The following is a 24,133-nucleotide window of genomic DNA, read 5'->3' on the forward strand; positions in this document are numbered from 1 at the left end:
ATGCAAGGAAGCCAGTGGTTTGTATTCTATTAACCCTAAAACACCACAGAACTCATCAAAACTGGTGCCACGAACATGTGACTTGGAGCCATCACAAATTGTGTACAGTTCTGTTCTCTGATGAGACCTGTTTTAGTCTACAAACAGTTTCTAGACATTTTTTCATCTGGAGCCAATGAGGAATGCAGTACTATCTCTGCAACGTCAGAGAAAGCTACACTTATGATGTAGGTAGTGTTCTTGTGTGGGGCAGAATAATGAACAATGGCTGCACTTATCTTCATTTTTTTTTATAGGAGTACTGTAACTGCACAGAAGTACCGAGAACAGCCCTCGAACCCTATGTGCAACTTTTTAAGGTGTGTGATTGACCCAGATTTTCTTTTCATGCACGACAGTGCCACTGTACATATAGCTCAAGTGGTGGAGGAATATCCTGAAACGGAAAATATCCAATAACTGCCGTGGCCAGCATGATCACCAGACTTGCATTAGCATTAGTAGAGGCATATAATGCAAGAAAGCAAGCTTATATAGCACCAGCCAAAAAAAAAAAAAAAAAAAAAACACCTTCCTGTTTCATCCATCTCTTCACTCCAAAAGTTGGTCTAGTTCAGCCTTGAATTTATTTAAACTGTCAACAATTTCCACAACAGATGGAAGTTTGTTCCAGCAATCAACCACCCACTGGCTAAAAGCAGATTTCTGCACATCTATTCTACAACTACCTTTTCCTCAATTTGAATCTGTGCCCCCTCAGGTGCAGAATCTGAGCAAGAGGAAGAATCCCATCAGTGTTGAGCTTGCTCAAACCATTCAAGGCCCTATACACCTCAATTAGATCACCTTGCAGGTGCCTAGTTTTCAGACACTGCAATTTGCAGAAGCCTTTCTTGGTAATAGCAACATTTCATTCCATTCACTAATCTCTTTGCCCTTCTCTGTATAAGCTCAAGCAACTCTACATCCTTCCTAAAATGAGGCCTCCAGACCTGTATGCAGTACTCAAAGTGTGGCCTGACCATTGCCTTATACAAGGGGATAATCACCTCCTGCTAGAAAAATTCCTATATATCATTGACAAGATCTTGCAGCCTTTTTGCACTACTTAGAAAATTTCATTCTGACTGCACAAATACCCCCAGGTCTTTTTCATTCTCCACTATCCTGAGTGTAGTACCACACAGTTGATATGTTACTGTGGGATTACTGCTGCCCATATGCAGCACTTTGCATTTGTCTATGTTAACCTTCAGTTGCCACCTCTCAGCCCATCAGGCGACAACTCAGCATTGTTATGGGCCTATATGAGAGCTTGAAGGACAGGGTGGATGCCCTCAAAGGATCTAAATTGAGGGCCCATCAAGCTCTCAGCTGCCCACACCAACGCCAGAGCTTGCACTTGGGCATCACGCAACACAGCAGCAACCGCCAAGGCAGAATGCGTTGGTCCCAAAGGAACTAGTAGTTGATGGTGACACTATTGTCAGGGAAATGGGAAACATGCTTTGTAAAAAGGATAGGTGGAACAGGACCAGGGTATGTTTGCCAGGCCCAAAGGTTGATGACGTTGTAGAGCGGATATCATCTTTTAAGGGCACAAAAAGTGATATAGTTGTACACGTTGGCACTAATGATATTAAGAGTAGGAGACCGGTGGAATTATTTAACAAGTACAGGCTACTGTTGAAAAAAAGCCGTGAATTAGGGTTGAATTTGAAAGTGTCTGCAATTCTGCCCAGACACGATAGGAGGGAGTATATGATGAGAGCCTTGTCGATCAATTCGGCCCTGGAAAGATTTTGCAAGGCTCAAGGGGTAGAATTTTTTTCAGCCTGGTCTGTACTTGTTAACAGGAGAGACTGCTTCTACAGGGATGGGATACACTTAAATAGAAAGGGTGCAAGAATGTTTGCTGATGTTATCGAGGCAGTGTTAGGTGGGTCGGAAAACTGCTAGATTGGGGGGATAGAAGGACTAATAGATTAACAGTAGCCACTGGCAGAGGTGAAAGAGATTCTTGCACTGTCTTCTATTGGAATGGGCAGCAGCCTGGAAAACAAGAGGCAGGGTATTTCAAAGACTGCTGGGTGTCATTGCGGTACAAGTAAACACATGAGTTGTGTTAGGGTAGCTAAGAATAGGAACAGGTGCATGTATACTTGTGTGTACACCAATGCTAGGAGTTTAGTAAATAAATTTGATGAATTTGAGGTATTGCTCAAAACATCAAAGGCACATATTGTTGGAATATCAGAGACGTGGTGTCACACAGATATAAGGAATGCAGAAAGGATTTGGAGAGTACAATGTGTACAGAAAGGATAGACAGGATAGGAAGGGAGGAGGAGTTATGCTATTAGTTAAGAAACACACAAAATCCAAGGAAGTGAAGCCAGTTGACATTGCTGGACAGTGCATTGTTGAGTTAGTTTGGTGTGACAAGCATTGAGAGATCAAAATTGAGAGTTGCAGTGTGCTATAGGCCTAATGTCTCTGATGAGTATAATAAGAAACTGTACAGGGAAATAGAGTGGGCCAGTAAATCAGAAAGTCTTATAATGGGAGATTTTAATTTCCCAGATATTGACTGGAATTTGTGGGTTGGTCACTTACACACTAGCAAGGCTTTTGTGGATTTATTGGATAATTGTTTTTTACATCAGCATGTTTGGGAGGCAACTAGAGGAAGTAATACTCTTGATCTGATTATCAGTAGTGATTCTTCATCCATTAAGATTCTCCAGATAAAGGAACCACTAGGTGGTAGTGATCACAATGTGCTTAAGTGGGATTTACTCAAAGAGGTAACTACCATCAGGGGTAAAGGGAAGTGTTTTTGCTTTCATAAAGGCAACTTCAATGGTCTGAGTCAGTATTTAAATTCTATACAGTGGGACCAACTGATGATGTTACCAACAGCAAATTCAAAATGGGAAGCATTCAAAGAATTTATCTTGGAAGCTACTAGGCTTTAAATACCAACTAAGAAATATTGTTCAAGGTTTAGGCCTAAATGGATGTCAGATGAACTAATGAGACATTAGCATTATCATTAGTAGAGGCACTTGATGCAAGAAAGCAAGCTTATGCAGCATCAGCCAAAAAAAAAAAAAATAAAGTAAAATAAATAAATAAAAAATAACCACTTCCACTTCACCCCTCTGTTCGTTTGAAATACCTGTCCAGCTGAGCCTTAAACTTATTTAGGCTATCAACTTCCACGACAAGGGATGGAAGTCTGTTCCATCTACCAACCACCTGCTGGCTAAAGGCAAATTTCCGCACATCTATCCTACATCTGTCTTTCCTCAATTTGAATTTATGCCCTCTCAGGTGATTATTCTGAGCAAGATCAAGAATCCCATCAGCATTGAGCATGCTCAAACCATTCAAGGCTTTATACACCTCTATCAGATCACCTCACCAGTGCCTAGTCTCCAGACACTGTAATTCGCAAAACTTAAGCCTTTCTTCGTAAGAGCACCCCTTTGTTCCATTCACTAATCTTGTTGCCCTTCTCTGTACTCGTTCCAGCAGCTCTACATCCTTCTTGAAATGAGGCCTCCAGACCTGTATACAGTACTCAAGGTGTAGCCTGACCATTGCCTTATACAAGGGAATAATCACCTCCTTATTCCGTGCTATAAAAATTCCTGTATATCATTGACAAGACACAGTGAGCTACTCTTGCAGCCCATCTGCACTGCTCAGAGAACTTCATATCTGCCTGCACAACCACCCCCAGGTCCCTTTCATTCTCTACCACTGCCAGTGTAGTACCACAGAGTTGAAAACTTGCTCTGGGGTTGCTGTTTCCCATATGTAGTACTTTACATTTGTCAATGTTAAACTTCATTTGCCACCTCTCAGCCCATCTGCTCAACCTTTCCAGATCTTGTTGCAGCAGCATAGTGTCAGTAGTGTCCTTGACAACCCTGCCAACCTTCGTATCGTCTGCAAACTTGGACATTAAGCTTGATATACACCATCATCAATATCATTTATAAATACAGAGAACAATAAAGGACCCAATACTGAACCCTGAGGGACTCCACTAATAACATTAGTCCACAATGAGCAGTGTCCATTGATTACCACTCTCTGCCTTCTCCCCCTCAACCACCCCTTTATCCATAGCAGCAATTTGCCTCCAATGCCACACTGCTCCAATTTGTGCAGCAGTCTTCCATGTGCAACAGTATCAAAAGCCTTTCTAAGATCCAAGTATATAATATCAAAGTTATTCCCTGCATCCAGTTCTTTTGTGACTGCATCATAGTATCCAATCAAATTGGTCAGGCAAGACTTCCCCTTAACAAAGCCATGCTGTGTCCGAGCTATAACTGAAGTCTTGTCTAGATGATCCTGCAGTGCTTCTTTAACCAGTGCCTCCATTAATTTTCCAGGAACAGAAGTTAAATTCACAGGTGTATAATTACTTGTGTGAGCCTTTGATCCTCCTTTGTGAATTGGGGTCACATTTGCACATCTCCAGTCTGTGGGTATCTCCCCTGAGTTCAAGGAAGCTCTCATAATTATGGTTAAGGGTTTGCTTACTTCCTCTGCTACCTCCTTTAATATAACTGGATAGATCCCATCGACCCCGGGCGCCTTTCTTGTGTTTATCTTCAACAATTTCTCCTCCACTTTACTCTCAGTTATTACAAGATTCTCTAGCTTACTGCCAGAGTTGAATACACCTCTGGCATTCCCCTCGCTGAATAACTCCTCATGTGTGAATGTCGATGCAAAATATTCATTTAGTTTGTTAGCCACCTGAGCAGGGTCATCAACAGTTGACCCATCGATATCAAGTGGACCAATCTGATTCGTCCCCTTCCTTCTAGAGTTTACATAAGTAAAGAACTCTGCTGTTTTTCTTCGCATCCCTTGCCAAGGATCTTTCGTAATCTGCCTTCGCCTGCATAACCTCCTTTGTAACTTGGTTACAGATCAACTTGTATCTATCATAGGCTTCTGTGTCACCCATTAATTTATATGTATCCCATGCATTTTTCTTCTCTGCCATATGCCTCATTAGTTCATCTGACATCCATTTAGGCCTAAACTTTGAACAATATTTCTTAGTTGGTATGTAAAGCCTAGTAGCTTCCAAGATAAGTTCTTTAAATGCTTCCCATTTTGAATTTGCTGTTGGTAGCATCATCAGTTGATCCCACTGTATAGAATTTAAATACTGTCTCAGTCCATCGTAGTCACCTTTACGAAAGCAATAACCCTTCCCTTTACCCCTAATGGTAGTTACCTCTTTGAGTAAATCCCACTTCAGCACACTGTGATCACTGCCACCTAGTGGTTCATTTATCTGCAGATTCTTAATGCATGAAGAATCACTACTGATAATCAGATCAAGAGTATTACTCCCTCTAGTTGCCTCCCAAACATGCTGATGTAGAAAACAATCATCCAGTAAATCCACAAAAGCCTTGTTAGTGTGTGAGTGACCAGCCCCCAAATTCCAGTCAATATCTGGGAAATTAAAATCCCCCATTATAAGACTCTCTGATTTACTGGCCCACTCTATTTCTCTGTACAGTTTCTTATTATACTCATCAGAGTCATTAGGCCTATAGCACACTCCTACTCTCAATTTTGATCTCCCAATGCTTATGTCACACCAAACTGACTCAACACTGCACTGTTCAGCGATGTCGACTGGCTTCACTTCCTTGGATTTTATGTGTTTCTTAACTAATAGCATAACCCCCTCCTCCCTTCCTATCCTGTCTGACCTTTCTGTAGACATTGTACTCCCCAAATTCCAGTTCTGCATTCCTTATATCTGTGTGACACCACGTCTCTGAAATCCCAACAATATCTGCCTTTGATGTTTTGAGCAATACCTCAAATTCATCAAATTTATTTACTATAATTTACTATTTATTTACATATGGCAGATAAGAAAAATGCATGGGATACATATAAATTAATGGGTGAACTGGAAGCCTATGATAGATATAAGCTGGTCTGTAACCAAGTCACAAAGGAGATTAGACAGGCAAAAGCAGATTATGAGAAATCCTTGGCAAAGGATGCAAAGTTAAACAGAAAAGAGTTCTTTACCTGTGTGTAACTCTAGAAGGAAAGTGATGAATTAGATTTGTCCATCGGATATTGATGGTTCAACTGTTGATGATGATCCTGCTCAGGTGGCTAACAAACTAAACGAGTATTTTGCATCTACATTCACACATGATTAGTTATTCAGGAAGGGGAATGCCGGAGGTGAAATAAACTCTGGCAGTGAGCTAGATGATTTCGTAATAACTGAGAGGAAAGTGGAGAAGAAATTGTTGAGGATAAACATAAAAAAGGTACCCGGGGTGGATGGGATCTATCCAGTTATATTAAAGGAGGCAGCAAAGGAAGTAAGCAAACCCTTAGCCATAATTATGAGAGTTTCTTTGGACTCGGGAGGTACCCATGGACTGGACATGTGCAAATGTGACCCCAATTCACAAAGGAGGACCAAAGGGTGACACAAGTAATTATAGACCTGTTAGTTTAACTTCTTTTCCAGGAAAATTAATGGAGGCACTGATTAAAGAAGCACTGCAGGATCATCTAGACAAGACTTCAGTTATAGCTTGGACACAGCATGGTTTTATTAAGGGAAAGTTTTGCCTGACCAATTTGATTGGATTCTATGATGCAGTCACAAAAAAACTGGATGCATGGAATAACTTTGATATTATATATTTGGATCTTAGAAAGGCTTTTGGTACTGTTACACATGGAAGACTGCTGCACAAATTGGAGCAATGTGGCAATGGAGGTAAATTGCTGCTATGGATAAAGGGATGGTTGAGGAGGAGAAGACAGAGAGTGGTAATCAATGGACACTGCTCATCGTGGACTAATGTTATTAGTGGAGTCTCTCAGGGTTCAATGTTGGGTCCATTGTTGTTTTCTGTATTTATAAATGATATTGATGATGATATATCAAGCTTAATGTCCAAGTTTGCAGATGATAGAAAGGTTGGCAGGGTTGTTAAGGACACTACTTACAGTATGCTGCTGCAGGAGGATCTGGAAAGGTTGAGCAGATGGGGCTCAGATGTGGCAAATGAAGTTTAACATTGACAAATGTAAAGTACTGCATATGGGAAATAGTAACCGCAGAGCAATGTATCAACTCTGCAGTACTATACTGACACTGGTAGAGAATGAAAAGGTCCTGGGGGTAATTGTGCAGGCAGATATGAAGTTTTCTGAGCAGTGCAGACTGGCTGCAAGAGTAGCTCATGGTGTATTGTCAATGATATACAGGAATTTTTCTAGCAGAGATAAGAAGGTGATTATTCCCTTGTATAAGGCAATGGTCAGGCCACACCTTGATTACTGTATACAGGTCTGGAGGCCTCATTTCAAGAAGGATGTAGAGCTGCTGGAACGGGTACAGAGAAGGGCAACAAGGTTAGTGAACGGAACAAAGGGTTGCTCTTACGAAGAAAGGCTTAAGTTTTGCAAATTACAATGTCTGGAGACTAGGCACCAGCGAAGTGATCTGATAGAGGTGTATAAACTCTTGAATGGTTTGAGAATGCTCAATGCCAATGGGATTCTTTCTCTTGCTCAGAATAATCACCTGAGAGGGTATAAATTCCAATTGAGGAAAAACATGTAGGATAGATATGTGGAAATTTGCCTTTAGCCAGCGGGTAGTTGGTTGGTGGAACAGACTTCCATCCCTTTTGGAAGTTGATAGCCTAAATAAATTTAAGGCTCAGTTGGACAGGTATTTCGAACGAATGGAGGGGTGAAATGGGAGTGGGGTTTTTTTTTTTTTTTTTGGCTGATGCTGCATAAACTTCCTTTCTTGCATCAAATGCCTCTACTAATGCTAATGCTAGTGCTACAGCAACTATAAATTGGTTTATTTGCTCAAAGAAGCTAAAATTTCACAGCCAGCTGTTTCTCATATGCATACATAAAACTGCCACAGAAATAGAAACACTTCAGTTCATAAAGACATTACGATTAATCATAATAAAAACTGAAATAGCATAAAATAGCAAAACAGTACTTTTTAGCCAGCGGGTGGTTGGTTGGTGGAACAGACTTCCATCCCTTGTTGTGGAAGTTGATAGCCTAAATAAGTTTAAGGCTCAGCTGGACAGGTATTTTGAATGAACAGAGGGGTGAAGTGGAAGTGGTTTTTTTTTTTTTTTTTTTTTTGATGCAAGAAAGCAAGCTTATGCTGATGCTGCATAAGCTTGCTTTCTTGCATCAAATGCTTCTACTAATGCTAATGCTAATAAATCATTATAATGCTAATGCTAAGAGATATCCATGAGAAACACTGGGGGAAAAAAGTATTACCTTATAGACTAGATCAACTTCCAAAGCTTACCTAAATTTTCAGAAGTTGAAGGTAGTTCTTAGCATGAGATCAGTTATACATGAAGGAATAAAAACTTTAGAAATTAAAAAAATGAAGAGCACCAAGGAGATCAGACAGTTTTGCTGGTATATAACATCTCAACTAAATCTTCCATTTATGTATCTATGATTTGTTACAATTCTGTCCCTCGTTATATTACTATATCATGAGGAGACTGTTTTTTTTTTCATCTGTCTATTCATCTGCCTATTCCATCTGTCACATGCAAATTATGATCAGATTTATTATTAAATCTACTATTTCAGGCTTTTTCTTTATTAACATATTTTGTTGTATTTTATATAGTTCATTTAGGCATTTTGTTATCTGGTTTTTATGGTCAGTTAGAAATTGCTATGGAACACAAAACTTTCCTTTTCTTTCATTTGATTTTATATACCAGTCAATTATGTGGTCTGTTATGTTTCTTCTGGACTTAATTCTTAATATTATCCACAGCATTATATGTTAGATCAGGCTTAATTCTAGCCATCCAAAATTCTAGGAAATGTTTTTCAAAATTGCGATGTCATTTGTATATAAAATTCTTCTAAATTATTTTTAGAATCTCCTTTGAACAATTGCAACTATTTTCCCTATTAAATAATTATATTTTTAAACTCTTTCACGAGTATATATGATTTTTATATGTGGGCTTTTGCAGTATGTACTTACAAGTATATGTACATTTTTCACATTGGTTTCCTTTTGGTATGTATACCTCTAAAAAGTATCTGGACACACATTTGTTTCATATTAACATTTCTACCACTTGCTTTGACCACTGTGATACATTCCACCTGGGAGGTGGAATGTATCACAGAATGGGTAAGCCTTTCATCAATGAATGAAAGGCTTACCTTTCATAGTTGTTCCATAGAGTTTTAAAATTGGGACTCTGCACTGCCCATTCCACCTTTTGTACATTTATATCTGTGATCCAATCTCAAGAGCATCCTGTTGAAAACACGAGTTTGTACCAAAGAACTGCCACATTTTAGGAAGCATTGAATTGTCTAGGATGTTAAGATAAAGTGTCATCATTTCTACCTCTCTGCACAGCCATCAAAGATTGTACAGAGGAAGAAAGTGCACCACACCACACCATAATCGCCACCTCTTCTAGACTTCATTGTTGGCACAATGCACCTCAACAGCAGATATTCTCTAGGCATCCTGTACGCCTCAACCCATCTGATCAGAATAAGGTTGTAGAAAGATGTGTTTCCCCATAGAACCAACTTCCATTGCTATATGGACTAATGATGGTGTTCATTGCAATGAGCTGCAGTCTGGAAAATAAGATGCAGGATATTTCAGAGACTGCTGGGAATCATTGGGGTACAAGTAAACACATGGGTTGTGTTAGGGTAGCTAAGAAAAAGAACAGGTGCATGTATGCTTGCGTGTACACCAATGCTAGGAGTTTAGTAAATAAATTTGATGAATTTAAGGTATTGCTCAAAACATCAAAGGCAGATATTGTGGGGATTTCAGAGACATGGTGTCACACAGATATAAGGAATGCAGAACTGGAATTTGGGGAGTACAACGTCTACAGAAAGGATAGACAGGATAGGAAGGGAGGAGGGGTTATGCTATTAGTTAAGAAATACATAAAATCCAAGGAAGTGAAGCCGGTCGACATTGCTGGACAGTGCAGTGTCGAGTCAGTTTGGTGTGACATAAGCATTGGGAGATCAAAATTGAGAGTAGGAGTGTGCTATAGGCTATAGGCCTAATGACTCTGATGAGTATAATAAGAAACTGTACAGGGAAATAGAGTGGGCCAGTAAATCAGAGAGTCTTATAATGGGGAATTTTAATTTCCCAGATATTCACTGGAATTTGGGGGCCTGGTCACTCACACACTAGCAAGGCTTTTGTGAATTTATTGGATGATTGTTTTCTACATCAGCATGTTCGGGAGGCAACTAGAGGGAGTAATACTCTTGATTTGATTATCAGTAGTGATTCTTCATGCATTAAGAATCTGCAGATAAATGAACCACTAGGTGGCAGTGATCACAGTGTGCTGAAGTGGGATTTACTCAAAGAGGTAACTACCATTAGGGGTAAAGGGAAGGGTTATTGCTTTCGTAAAGGCGACTACGATGGACTGAGACAGTATTTAAATTCTATACAGTGGGACCAACTGATGATGCTACCAACAGCAAATTCAAAATGGGAAGCATTCAAAGAACTTATCTTGGAAGCTACTAGGCTTTACATACCAACTAAGAAATATTGTTCAAGGTTTAGGCCTAAGTGGATGTCAGATGAACTAATGAGACATATGGCAGAGAAGAAAAATGCATGGGATACATATAAATTAATGGGTGACACAGAAGCCTATGATAGATACAAGTTGATCTGTAACCAAGTTACAAAGGAGGTTAGGCAGGCGAAGGCAGATTACGAGAAATCTTTGGCAAGGGATGCAAAGAAAAACAGCAAAGAGTTCTTTACTTATGTAAACTCTAGAAGGAAGGGGATGAATCAGATTGGTCCACTTGATATCGATGGGTCAACTGTTGATGATCCTGCTCAGGTAGCTAACAAACTAAATGAATATTTTGCATCGACATTCACACATGACGAGTTATTCAGCGAGGGGAATGCCAGAGGTGTATTCAACTCTGGCAGTAAGCTAGAGAATCTTGTAATAACTGCAAGTAAAGTGGAGGAGAAATTGTTGAAGATAAATACAAGAAAAGCACCTGGGGTGGATGGCATCTATCCAGTTAAATTAAAGGAGGCAGCAAAGGAAGTAATCAAACCCTTAGCCATAATTATGAGAGCTTCCTTGGACTCAGGGGAAGTACCCATGGATTGGAGAAGTGCAAATGTGACTCCAATTCACAAAGGAGGATCAAAGGGCGACACAAGTAATTATAGACCTGTTAGTTTAACTTCTGTTCCCGGAAAATTAATGGAGGCACTGGTTAAAGAAGCACTGCAGGATCATCTAGACAAGACTTCAATTATAACTCAGACATAGCATGGTTTTGTTAAGGGGAAGTCTTGCCTGACCAATTTGATTGGGTACTATGATGCAGTCACAAAAGAACTGGATGCATTGAATAACTTTGATATTATATACTTGGATCTTAGAAAGGCTTTTGATACTGTTGCACATGGAAGACTGCTGCACAAATTGGAGCAGTATGGCATTGGAGGCAAATTGCTGCTATGGATAAAGGGGTGGTTGAGGGGGAGAAGACAGAGAGTGGTAATCAATGGACACTGCTCATCGTGGACTAATGTTATTAGTGGAGTCCCTCAGGGTTCAGTATTGGGTCCATTATTGTTTTCTGTATTTATAAATGATATTGAGGATGGTATATCAAGCTTAATGTCCAAGTTTGCAGACGATACGAAGGTTGGCAGGGTTGTCAAGGACACTACTGACACTATGCTGCTGCAACAGGATCTGGAAAGGTTAAGCAGATGTGCTGAGAGGTGGCAAATGAAGTTTAACATTGACAAATGTAAAGTACTACATATGGGAAACAGCAACCCCAGAGCAACGTATGAACTCTGTGGTACTACACTGACAGTGGTAGAGAATGAAAAGGACCTGGGGGTGGTTGTGCAGGCAGATATGAAGTTTTCTGAGCAGTGCAGATGGGCTGCAAGAGTAGCTCATGGTGTATTGTCAATGATATATAGGAATTTTTCTAGCAGGGATAATGAGGTGATTATTCCCTTGTATAAGGCAATGGTCAGGCCACACCTAGAGTACTGTATACAGGTCTGGAGGCCTCATTTCAAGAAGGATGTAGAGATGCTGGAACGAGTACAGAGAAGGGCAACAAGATTAGTGAATGGAACAAAGGGGTGCTCTTACGAAGAAAGGCTTAAGTTTTGCAAAATAGTGTCTGGAGACTAGGCACCAGTGAGGTGATCTGATAGAGGTGTATAAAGCCTTGAATGGTTTGAGCATGCTCAATGCTGATGGGATTTTTCCTCTTGCTCAGAATAATCACCTGAGAGGGCATAAATTCAAATTGAGGAAAGATGGATGTAGGATTGAAGTGAGGAAATTTGTCTTTAGCCAGCGGGTGGTTGGTTGGTGGAACAGACTTCCATCCCTTGTCATGGAAGTTGATAGCCTAAATAAATTTAAGGCTCAGCTGGACAGGTATTTCAAACGAACAGAGGGGTGAAGTGGAAGTGGTTATTTTTTATTTATTTATTTATTTTTTTTTTTTTGGCTGATGCTGCATAAGCTTGCTTTCTTGCATCAAATGCCTCTACTAATGCTAATGTGCAAGGCTTATGTGCCGCTGCTCTCCCATGAAAATGTAATGTTGTGGAACCCTGTGCACAACATGTTTGTTCAGACCTTAACCCATGTTAACACCTTAAACTCTTGGTTGATGTTTTTCTGGGATATATGATGATATTGTCATACTTCCCCTCTGTGTACCCCTTGTCACGCAATGTGAGCTTCTATCTTCCTATGAATTGCTTGACAGTAGTGGTACTATCGTGCTTCCATTTTATACCATCACTGACTATCAACTTTAGATGGTGTAGGCTGTCAGCACAATTGCACAGATTGACAAGCCAGTAATGTGACATCTGATAATAATACTTCTCCTTGAAACCAGTCAGCTCAACAATGTGCTGTGGTGAGAATAACTAACTTGTGCAGCTCTTATTCCTTCCTCATATACCAGTCTGAGTTGCTTGTTTATCCATGATAGTCCAATGGACTATGAAATTATGAAAGTGGATGTCTTGACTCTTTTAGCGTGTGTGTATATATATAATGTATTAATAATAAGAGATTTTTCAGGTACCTAATGATTTTTTCTGTTGTTTACTACTTCCAGTTTTTCTGCACTTTTTCTCCAGTCTACGTATATATACAGTGGATTCTGGTTATTTGGGCCACCGGTTAATCGGGGCAGCCATTTATTTGGGGCAAATCTTAAAAAAAACAGAACCCAATCGAGAAAATAGCCAGGGTTTACTTCGCTTAATTGGGACAACATGCCATTTAATCGGGGCAGGAAACTGCAGCACTGGAGATTACCCTATGATTGTCTCCAGACCGAAACCACCTGGTTCGGTTGGATTTCTGAAGGTCACAACCATAAAACAATAAAAACAATTAGCAGTCACCTGTTTATTGGGCTTTTCTGTTAGAGTGCAATCTATCATAAACGGATAGTAAACTCGATCTTATTGAATTTACGATAATACCGACAGCTGGAATTCTGTGGGTTATTATGGTGAAATGTGCTTAAACTTCCATGGAATCTTCAATCATATAAAAAAATTAATTTTCAGAATCTTCTCTTCATTCCTATTTTTAAAGCTTCGTAACTCGTTACTCTGTTCTCGCTTGCGCGTATTGTGTTACTTGCAATTTGTGTGTGCCATGTTCTTTGTTATTGATTGCTTATCTTTTTACTGTTTTAAATTTTAACTCCCACCCACAAATGTCAACTAATTAGTATGTACATATTACAGTACATATTAATTATTCCGATTATCGTGTATACTCTTCTGATTTTCACGTATCGTTTAATTTTTTAATTGGTAAGGTAATAAAGGTTAAATTTGAGCTTAATATATCTTTACTTTTATAGCCTGTGGATAATATTCTTCCTATTTTCGCTAATTAGGATCGCTGTTTAATAGAATTAAAATTCAGTTCACAAACGTGATCACAATGACCTGCACTTACTACACATTATATAGTGAACGGTACTTTACTATGGTGAGCCCATTGTAACGTGATTTGATTGTACAGGGAACCAATTGTAAAGCGGAGGTCCATTGTGTCGTGAAACTTCGGATAATTGGGGCAGCTGCTTAATCGGGCCAAAATGTACTAGTCCCGATGTGTCCCAAATAACCGGAATCGACTATATATATATATATTCCAGTTTTGGCTGCTGTCCCTTGATGACGCAGTTAAAATCTTAGAATCTATAGCATTAAGTACTATTTGTATATTTTCATTTATTTTATGTAATCTGCTTTTATTTTTCAGGCACTTTTTAATAATTTTTTCAATTGTAACTACACCTGACAGGTCAGCACCCCTACTCATACACTTATCAAATATATTTGTCTATATATATATGTATGTACAGTGAAACTTCTCCTAACGGACACCTCTCGTTAACGGACATCTCTCTACAACGTACATTTTCAAATTCCCCAACTTACCTCCATTGGTTTTAACGTGTTTGCAGCTTCTGTCTAGCGGACATTCTCTGTAACAGACGCGGACAGGCAATCTGCACTGTTTCGTTTAGATTAGCACTTAATTTTATCTCCCCATAATGGACAGCGGGCGAGCTCACGGCCCTTTTTCTAGGAACGTTTCTTCCACGTATTGCCTCAATCGTGTGTTTATTTTCAATTTCCGATTCTCTGAATTTTATCAAGGTTTACGTCGCGGTTCTAAACCCTTTTTCAAGAATTTTAAGGCACGTGTAAAACTTCTGATGAATTCGGTGTGTGCGGGGGGGGGGATATGGTCCGCTTTCGTCTTTTCAGTTTCAGTTTTCAGTTTTGTTCAGTGTCATGTGAAGTGCACAATGTCATCTCGTAAACATTTAACTTTAAAAGATAAAGTCGAACTCATTAATGCGTATGATCGGCAAAAAAATAGTGTTCGGAATCTCGCTGCAAAATTCAAAATCGGGAAGATGCAGGTAAGCGACATCCTAAAGAAAAAAAATGGACTGCTCAAACAATTTTTGCAACACGGAAATGATCAGGTTCAAAAATCATTCCCGAAAACTGTTGGACTTCAAATTTGTGGCGCACGTGCTAAAAAAATTCCCATTAATGGCCTATTATTAGGGAAAAGGCTTTGGAGGTTGCAAAATCTATGAGAGTAAATGAGTTCAAAGCTTCTGTGGGATGGCTAGACACGTTCAAAACTCAGCATTAAATTTCTTGGAAAACCGTAAGTGGTAAAGGTGGATCTGTTGATACTGGGGTTGTAACAGAGTGGACCGTCAAATTGGAAGATTTATGTCGTGATTTTGAAGCTAAGGATATTTACGACTGTGACGAAACAGGGTTGTTTTTTAAAGCTCTTCCTGAAAAAAAAAAAAAAAGAGTCTAAAAAACGAAAAGTGCCAGGGCAGAAAAATTTCTAAGGAACGCTTGACTGTACTATTGTGTACAAATATGCTGGGAGACTTTGAACAACCTCTTGTTATAGGAAACCCACAAAATCCTCGTTGTTTCAAGGGCATAAAGTTGAATCTTTTGGATGTTGACTGGAAGTCTAATAAAAAAGCGGGATGACACGAGATATCATGAGCGAATGGATAAGTCACTTTAACCAAAACATGATTCGTCAAAACAGAAAAATTATTTTTTTCATGGATAATGCTGCATCTCACCCGCGCATTGAATTGTCCAATATTCAAATCATTTGTCTGTCACCAAACACATCTGCAGAGTGTCAGCCCTTGGATCAAGGGATAATAAAAAATTTTAAACTTCACTACAGAAAACGTGTTTTAAGACATCTCATTGCAAACATGAACGATGTAACGTGTGCGAGTGACCTTGCAAAGAAAATCAGCATCCTAGATGTGATTCAGTGGATTTCCTCTTCAGTAAACGCAATTAGAAAACAAACTGTCGTGAACTGTTTTGTAAAGTCTGGCTTCTCAAACGCAAAAATTGAAGTTGTGAACAGCAATGTGGAGCACCAAGAAGAACAAGATCTTCAACATCTATTGATAATGTACGATACTTTCGCCGCTGAAGAAGATACTGAAGGACTTTCGATGGTTTCTTCACTCCAAACAAATGTTGAAAACAAAATTATCAGCCGGAAGAAGGTGCAGAAGAAAACAAGTGATTACTGTATGTATTTTTCTTAAGATAAAGTCATAATATGCATAGCACAGTTGTATGTATATTATTTACAAAAATATTGTGCAAAATCTGTATATAATTTAATTTAATTTTACCTTAAACGTTTAACGGTTTTTCTTTCTTTCTTTTTTTTTTCCTCCCTCAGACTTCTTGTTAACGGACACTTCTCTCTAACGGACACATTTTCGTTCCCCATGGCTGTCCATTAAAGGGAAGTTTCACTGTATATATATGTTTTTTCAAGGTTGTAATAATATGTTTATTTATGTACAAATTATCTTGAAACCTTCCAATAAGTATTGCCATCACTTATTAGTTTCCAAGTAATTGTTGTAGAGAGAGTTTATAATAGACTAGCATGAAAATATCTTTGAAAATCGGAGTAAGAGAAATGTCCAGTTTTGGTTTGGAATTCAGAAGCAGAAGTTGATAAAATAAAAATAAAAACTTGTTTCTCCAGCACGACCACCAGGTCAGTGGAGTTTACAATAAATCATCAATACAAACATTTATCACATTCAGCAGTCGCAGGCTTGAGCCCTGCTCAAAGAGCATTGCTATTGCATCTCGCTCATGAACACTCAGCTACATCAGATCAGGCGATAAATAAATACACATAGAGAATATTAATCTATCAAAAAAATGAAGTAATGGCAAGTTTTTTTTTTTTTTTTTTTTAAAATTCTGTTTTGATTTCTGACAGTTTCACTCTGTTAGGCAATCAAATCAAAATAAGAACAAGTTAATTTTAAAATCATTTATGTACAATGTTTCATTTTTATAAATTCTCTAGGTTGAAAAATTTCTTTGAAAATTTTTATTTTCAAAGAAAATAAGCATGTGAGATAATCCTTTGTGACAATCTGAGAGCTTAAACATAAAATTCATTTAAAATTTCATTGCTAATATTACCAAATGGTGGCTAGCTGCCATTTTCTTGCTATTAATCAGTGTCAGCACATGATATGATATTATAATGTGTTTTGTGTGATGAATTATTGCTTTTTGCCTAATCTTAATCAATCTAAGTCATCAATCTCTATATGTATATAATAAAGGCTCACATCTGGTGAGTATGGCACACTCAGGGTCCTGAGCTGGATATCATCATTCTTATCTTTCTTGGTGATTCCCTTCTACCCCCCCCTCTCTCTCTCTCGCGCTCTCTGGGTAATTCAGAATTTTTTTTTTGCCAGGTGCAGCATAAGCCTCGGGCTTCCTTGCATCATATGGCTAATAATAATAATAATAAATAGAAGTATTATTAATATAACTAACTTTATTTTGATTTGGTTAATTTGCCTGTATTAGTTATGTGAATTTTATGTACTTTTATATCTATTCAAAATGTTTTTGTTTTTAAAGATGCAGCAAGAAACCTAGTTAAAGAACAGCAAGGCGTGGAAAGGCTGATTAATTTGCTTCAAGAACTACTAGAAATAGATGATTTGCCATCTAATTTACGTACTGTAGCTTCAGGATGTTTGCTGAATCTTAGTGATACACATGGTGAGTATAAATTTTGAATTAATTTCATCAGTCTTTATCATTACAAGTGTTTATTTTTACACTTTCAAAAATAAAGTCCATTTGTGTATATACTCATGTGCAAATGCATAAATGATTGTTGGTTTGAAAATCTTTGATATAATGAAAAATTTGCACATTAAGTTGTTGAATTAGAAAATTTCTGATTTTCCTATACCATAATAATTCTGGAGGGGGCGATAAACTAATAAAACCTGTGATGGTTTCTTGTGTAGAAAAAAAGAGTGCAGTAATTATTGGCATTTAATGGGCATTTAATGAAGCCACCTATTTTTTAAAAAGAGTTCTCACAGACTTGACATTACTTACCACACCACCATTGACAAAATGCATAAGGGTTGTGCTGAATTGACCTCCCCTTTCCAAACTTTGCACACAGTTATTCCTTATCTAACAGGTCCTAATGATCATATTTTGAAAACTGTTGGATCTGAGAAACATCAAAAATCTATTCTTGAGCTCCAAAAAATGTTTAAAAATTTTACCAATTGTCTCCTTTTCCTGGTAAACATTGCTAACATGATAAGAATTTCTTCATATGGATTAAAATACAAATGGAACGAGATTTATACAAGCCAGGTGTACTTTGTTCTTCGTGAGACAAATCGAATCTCACAATACAAACTTTCAGAAGCTTGTAGTTGAAAGGGTTACAGTGTGAAGAAATCAGTTTTTTTTTTGTTGAACTTCAGGCTTCTGTAGTTTCTTTTTCTGAGTTTGGCACTTTTTTCTTTGTTAGGTGCTGTGATATGTTTTTTTCATTCTGACTACACAGTCTGCCTGAATTTTTTTCACAATTCTTATACTTTTCACACTACTTCCCATTCTTTTACTTTATAAAAATGTTGCCAGACCAAATCTGCAGCCTTCTTTCGCAATTTCTCTTCTCTTATGACCATTGAACAAAAGCTTTTGGAATTAGACAGGAAATTAAGTTTAACTGATGTAATTCTCCTTCAAGCAAATAACTAATACTAGTTGTACCTGGCGTAACATACACCATCTTTCTGATTATGGCATAAATAGTTTAATCTAGATCCTTCGGTCTTCACCATTCTTGTTTAGCAGCGATATAATTCTGCAGCAGTCACCTGTGAGATATATGCATATGTCTCTGTTTGCAGGTGGTTCCCCATCTTCTCCAACAACTATTACAGCAACCTCCGTTTTGGATGTAGGTGCATTATAATGTCTCTTACCTGTCCAGGTCATCTATAAATGCCATGTGCACATTCATTGTTGGATTGGCCTGGGTTATTTGATGCATTTGTTTATATGACTCAGCAAATGGGTTAACTTGTTGCAGTATCTTGTTCAATTGTTGCATTACTTCAGCCACACACACATTTGATTTGATTGTTTTTCAAGCCATTTAATTTAATCTCTGTGCCCATTGATGCAAACACCATTACTGAGTTGTACTTTTGTATATGTTTTCTGTAGTTATTTGCTTCATGTGTATCCCTGTAAGCAGCTCTTGTAATAGAGTTGGTGTCTCAGACAGTGAGTCAAGCAAAACCTTTCCATCATGACAGCATTTAGTGTATTTATTCGATGTGTTTAACTCATCGAATATCTTCCCAATATCTTCCAATACATTGAAATACTCGCAGTTGTAACACATTTCCTGTGTCATGCTCTTTTACATTAATTACATCTTGTTGATTATTTCCATCTGGTACTTCTATTTGATTCTTCATACGGTGTTTTGCTCATCTTCTCATTTCCAATCTTGCTTCTCTTTCTTCAGTGTTTTCTGTCTGTCTTCGTAGTCATAGAGTCTCGTTTTGGTCTCTTAGTCTATTAGATCTCTCCTCTAATGTTTCATTAGCATTTATTCTACATTTTCTCAAAGTTCTTTCACACTGTTCAGCCATTTTTACACTTCTTAAAACTTAGAATGGTTTATTAAAATTGAAGACAGATAAAATAAACAGTAACATGCATCGGTAAGAAACATACATCGATAGCTCTCAGGCATAGGTTGCCTTTCTTCAGTCGAAAAATGTTAGTACAAAAATTAATAAAGAATGCCCGGTGTGGTGGTCATGCGAGATGAACTGCGTGCAGGGCCGGCCCGAATTACGGGTGAGCCAGGCTTTTGGGGGTGTCGAAAGTTTGAGAGAACGCATATGCTTCATGGAAGGGGGAAAATGAAAGATTTGGAGAAAGATGTGGAGGCCCTTTCTCTGTCCCTTTCTTTCTCTATAGTGTAGTAAACAGTCAAAAATGCATCAGCCACGTGGCATGCGTTTGGCACTTGATAAATATATATGACATTTGGTGTTAATAACAAAAAATTCTTCTTAAATTTTTATTTTGTATTTTTAAATAGCTTTGATGTAACTTAATATAAAATCTATATTTATTCTGTAAGCATCTATTATTAAGTATTGTCAAGTGCCAGTCTGTTTCCAAATCTTTCCACTTCCAGATGGGATACAGATTTGAAATTTGGTATAAATATAGGTGATTGACTACAATCCTATGTGCATCCCATTTCTTTCAGATGAGTGGCTGAAATTTAATTACAGAAACTATTATTATTTATTTTATAAATTAAAGGCAAGTGTAACTGCAACCTGCTGCTAGTATTTTGATAAATGTACTTATAAAAAATTGACTCTTTTGTAAAATTTTTATTGTTAATATTTTAATATGACAATTAAAACATTATAAATATTCTGGTTGTCTTTTTTTTTGTGTTTACATTTGTATTTTTAACTTTTCTATAGCAAAAATAAAAATATTAACTCAATAAAAACACCATCTTAAATTTTTTTCTATCTGGAAGGGGCTGCGGGAATATCTCCCTGCCCGGCCCCGCCAATATACCTCGGGCTGGCCCTGACCACATGAATGGGTGCTGGCAACAATTAGCAGTTTGAAAATTTGGGCAGCATACCTAAGCATTTTATATATATATAGATATAACAAGGCATTTCTAAAATTTACATCTGCTTGAACAAAGGTGACCCCCCGCTTAATGCTGATAATTCGTTCTTGAAAAACAGAGCGCTAAGTGAATCTGTGCTAAGCGAGCGCTGCATTCCCATAAGGTAACATGTATTTGTGAGTTGCGGTCAGTGCCATAGGATATTTCGTAATCAATAATAAACGGTAGTGGAAAGATGCACAAATGTCGGTCAAAATATTTAATATTCAAATATTTGTACATATAAAATATCTGAATTACATACATATGTAATTATGTGGTAACTACTTACGTATCAAAATTAAACTTAAAATTCCAATTAAAATCGTGAATTTAATTGATCTAAATTGATTTTAATTGATTTAATTTAATTGATGAATTTAATAATGAAAAATGTGTTGGTTTTTTGGTTGAACTTTGGCCCTCTTCCAAATAAACTAAAAGGGGTATTAATTTTAAATCCCCTGCAGCGTTACCACCCAACAATAAAGTCAACCGATCCTTCGCTGCTTTGAAACCTGGCATGTTTTTCCTTCTTTCAATATAAAACTTCTTTTAGGCATTCATTTCCACAAAAGTCCTGCTTCATCTATGTTAAAAACTTGTTGAGAAGTATAAAACACATAATACCCCTCTTCAATAATTTTAACAAGTTCTTTTTTGAAAGTTTTGGCTCCTTGATCTGCACTTGCGGCTTCTCCCTGGATTTTAAATCTATTCAACTAGCCCTTACCAGTTTTAAATGGTTCCACTTTTTTTTTTTTTTAGATGAGTTTTCTTCAGATAATTCATATTGGCTAATCTCTTTCTCTCTTTTTTTTTCTTTTTTAATAATATTTAACTTAACTGAATTCTGCATGGATATTATCTTCAATAAAATTAGTTAGTCTTTCCATTTCAATCCTAATAGCTGGCCTAGCCCTAGTTGCTTGCAGTGGAACAGCTATCTTTCCCGCTGCTAAAATTAATTCTTTATTTTTTTATAATTGTTCTTACAGTTAAGCTTGTAAGTCCTAAATTATGGCACATATCCGCTTGTTGTTGATTGGAATCGATTCGCTTCACATCTAATTTAATTTTCAAATTCAGTCTTTTTCTTACATTTATAGTCTTCGTACTTCACCCAGACGTTGCTTTTTCATTCTTATCGGCCATTATTAACTCTTTGAAAATGTAACTGCGTTGGTTGCATTAATTATGATACAATGTTCAAGTAAACTGTCCGTTACACACGATGTCTAATACTGTACTGAGTGATAGAACTGAAAATAGAACTGAAAAAATATACTTTTGAAATTAATGAGTTAATACTGAACAGAGTGGTTGCTGGAGGGATTTGTTTAATGAAACTGCATCAAACTTTTAAGAGAGAGAGAGAATCTTGCAAAACTTTTCTGGTTGCCCCCTCATGGCCATAAGGCTAGGGGTTTTTATTAGAGTATAACAAATACAGGGGAACCATTCAGTGTTATAGATGTGTTCCTAGAAATGATGTTAACAAAAAAAGACTGACCTTCTTCATAGGTGTAATGCTGTAAATTGGCGCTGTGTTCTTGGACAGCTGATCTGAAATGAATTTTATGAATAAATTAGCATTAGCATTAGTAGAGGCATTTGATGCAAGAAAGCAAGCTTATGCAGCATCAGCCAAAAAAAAAAAAAAAAACCCACTTCCACTTCACCCCTCTGTTCGTTCAAAATACCTGTCCAGCTGAGCCTTAAACTTATTTAGGCTATCAACCTCCACCACAAGGGATGGAAGTCTGTTCCACCAACCAACCACCCGCTGGCTAAAGGCAAATTTCCGCACGTCTATCCTACATCTGTCTTTCCTCAATTTGAATTTATGCCCTCTCAGGTGATTTTTCTGAGCTAGAGGAAGAATCCCATCAGCATTGAGCATGCTTAAACCATTCAAGGCTTTATACACCTCTATCAGATCACCTCGCTGGTGCCTAGTCTCCAGACACTGTAATTTGCAAAACTTAAGCCTTTCTTCGTAAGAGCACCCCTTTGTTCCATTCACTAATCTTGTTGCCCTTCTCTGTACTCGTTCCAGCAGCTCTACATCCTTCTTGAAATGAGGCCTCCAGACCTGTATACAGTACTCTAGGTGTGGCCTGACCATCGCCTTATACAATGGAATAATCACCTCCTTATCCCTGCTGGAAAAATTCCTGTATATCATTGACAATACTCCATGAGCTACTCTTGCAGCCCTTCTGCACTGCTCAGAGAACTTCATATCTGCCTGCACAACCACCCCCAAGTCCCTTTCATTCTCTACCACTGTCAGTGTAGTACCACAGAGTTGATACGTTGCTCTGGGGTTGCTGTTTCCCATGTGTAGTACTTTACATTTATCAATGTTAAACTTCATTTGCCACCTCTCAGCCCATCTGCTCAACCTTTCCAGATCCTGTCACAGCAGCATAGTGTCAGTAGTGTCCTTGACAACCCTGCCAACCTTTGTATCGTCTGCAAACTTGGACATTAAGCCCGATATACCATCATCAATATCATTTATAAATACAGAAAACAATAATGGACCCAACACTGAGCCCTGAGGGACTCCATTAATAATATCAGTCCAGGATGAGCAGTGTCCATTGATTACCACTCTCTGTCTTCTCCCACTCAACCACCCCTTTATCCATAGCAGCAATTTGCCTCCAATGTCACACTGCTCCAATTTGTGTAGCAGTCTTCCATGTGCAACAGTATCAAAAGCCTTTCTAAGATCCAAGTATATAATATCAAAGTTATTCCCTGCATCCAGTTCTTTTGTGACTGCATCATAGTATCCAATCAAGTTGGTCAGGCAAGACTTCCCCTTAACAAAACCATGCTGTGTCTGAGCTATAACTGAAGTCTTGTCTAAATGATCCTGCAGTGCTTCTTTAACCAGTGCCTCCATTAATTTTCCTGGAACAGAAGTTAAGCTCACAGGTCTATAATTACTTGTGTCAGCCTTTGATCCTCCTTTGTGAATTGGGGTCACATTTGCACATTTCCAGTCTATGGGTACCTCCCCTGAGTCCAAGGAAGCTCTCATAATTATGGCTAAGGGTTTGCTTACTTCCTTTGCTGCCTCCTTTAATATAACTGGATAGATCCCATCCACCCCGGGTGCCTTTCTTGTGTTTATCTTCAACAGTTTCTCCTCCACTTTACTCCCAGTTATTTCAAGATTCTGTAGCTTACTGCTAGAGTTGAATACACCTCTGGCATTCCCCTTGCTGAATAACTCCTCATGTGTGAATGTCGATGCAAAATATTCATTTAGTTTGTTAGCTACCTGAGCAGGATCATCAACAGTTGACCCATCAATATCAAGTGGACCAATCTAATTCATCCCCTTCCTTCTAGAGTTTACA

The 24,133-nt window shown here is 38.0% G+C and overlaps 1 protein-coding gene across 1 annotated transcript in view; it reads left to right on the top strand.

The window, feature by feature from the left end:
• Positions 1-9,231: 9,231 nt before the first annotated feature.
• The window catches only part of LOC150083520 (rap1 GTPase-GDP dissociation stimulator 1-like), a 148,509-nt gene continuing 133,607 nt past the window's right edge, over positions 9,232-24,133 (top strand). The window contains exons 1-2 of the mRNA XM_090378516.1: positions 9,232-9,235; positions 17,639-17,782. Coding sequence (XP_090234642.1) covers positions 9,232-9,235; positions 17,639-17,782 — 148 coding nt within the window. The remainder of the gene's footprint in view (positions 9,236-17,638; positions 17,783-24,133) is intronic.

This window comes from Mastigoproctus giganteus, chromosome 7 (assembly GCF_048544385.1).
Source record: "Mastigoproctus giganteus isolate SK-2022 chromosome 7, ASM4854438v1, whole genome shotgun sequence".
Lineage (NCBI taxonomy): Eukaryota > Metazoa > Arthropoda > Arachnida > Uropygi > Thelyphonidae > Mastigoproctus > Mastigoproctus giganteus.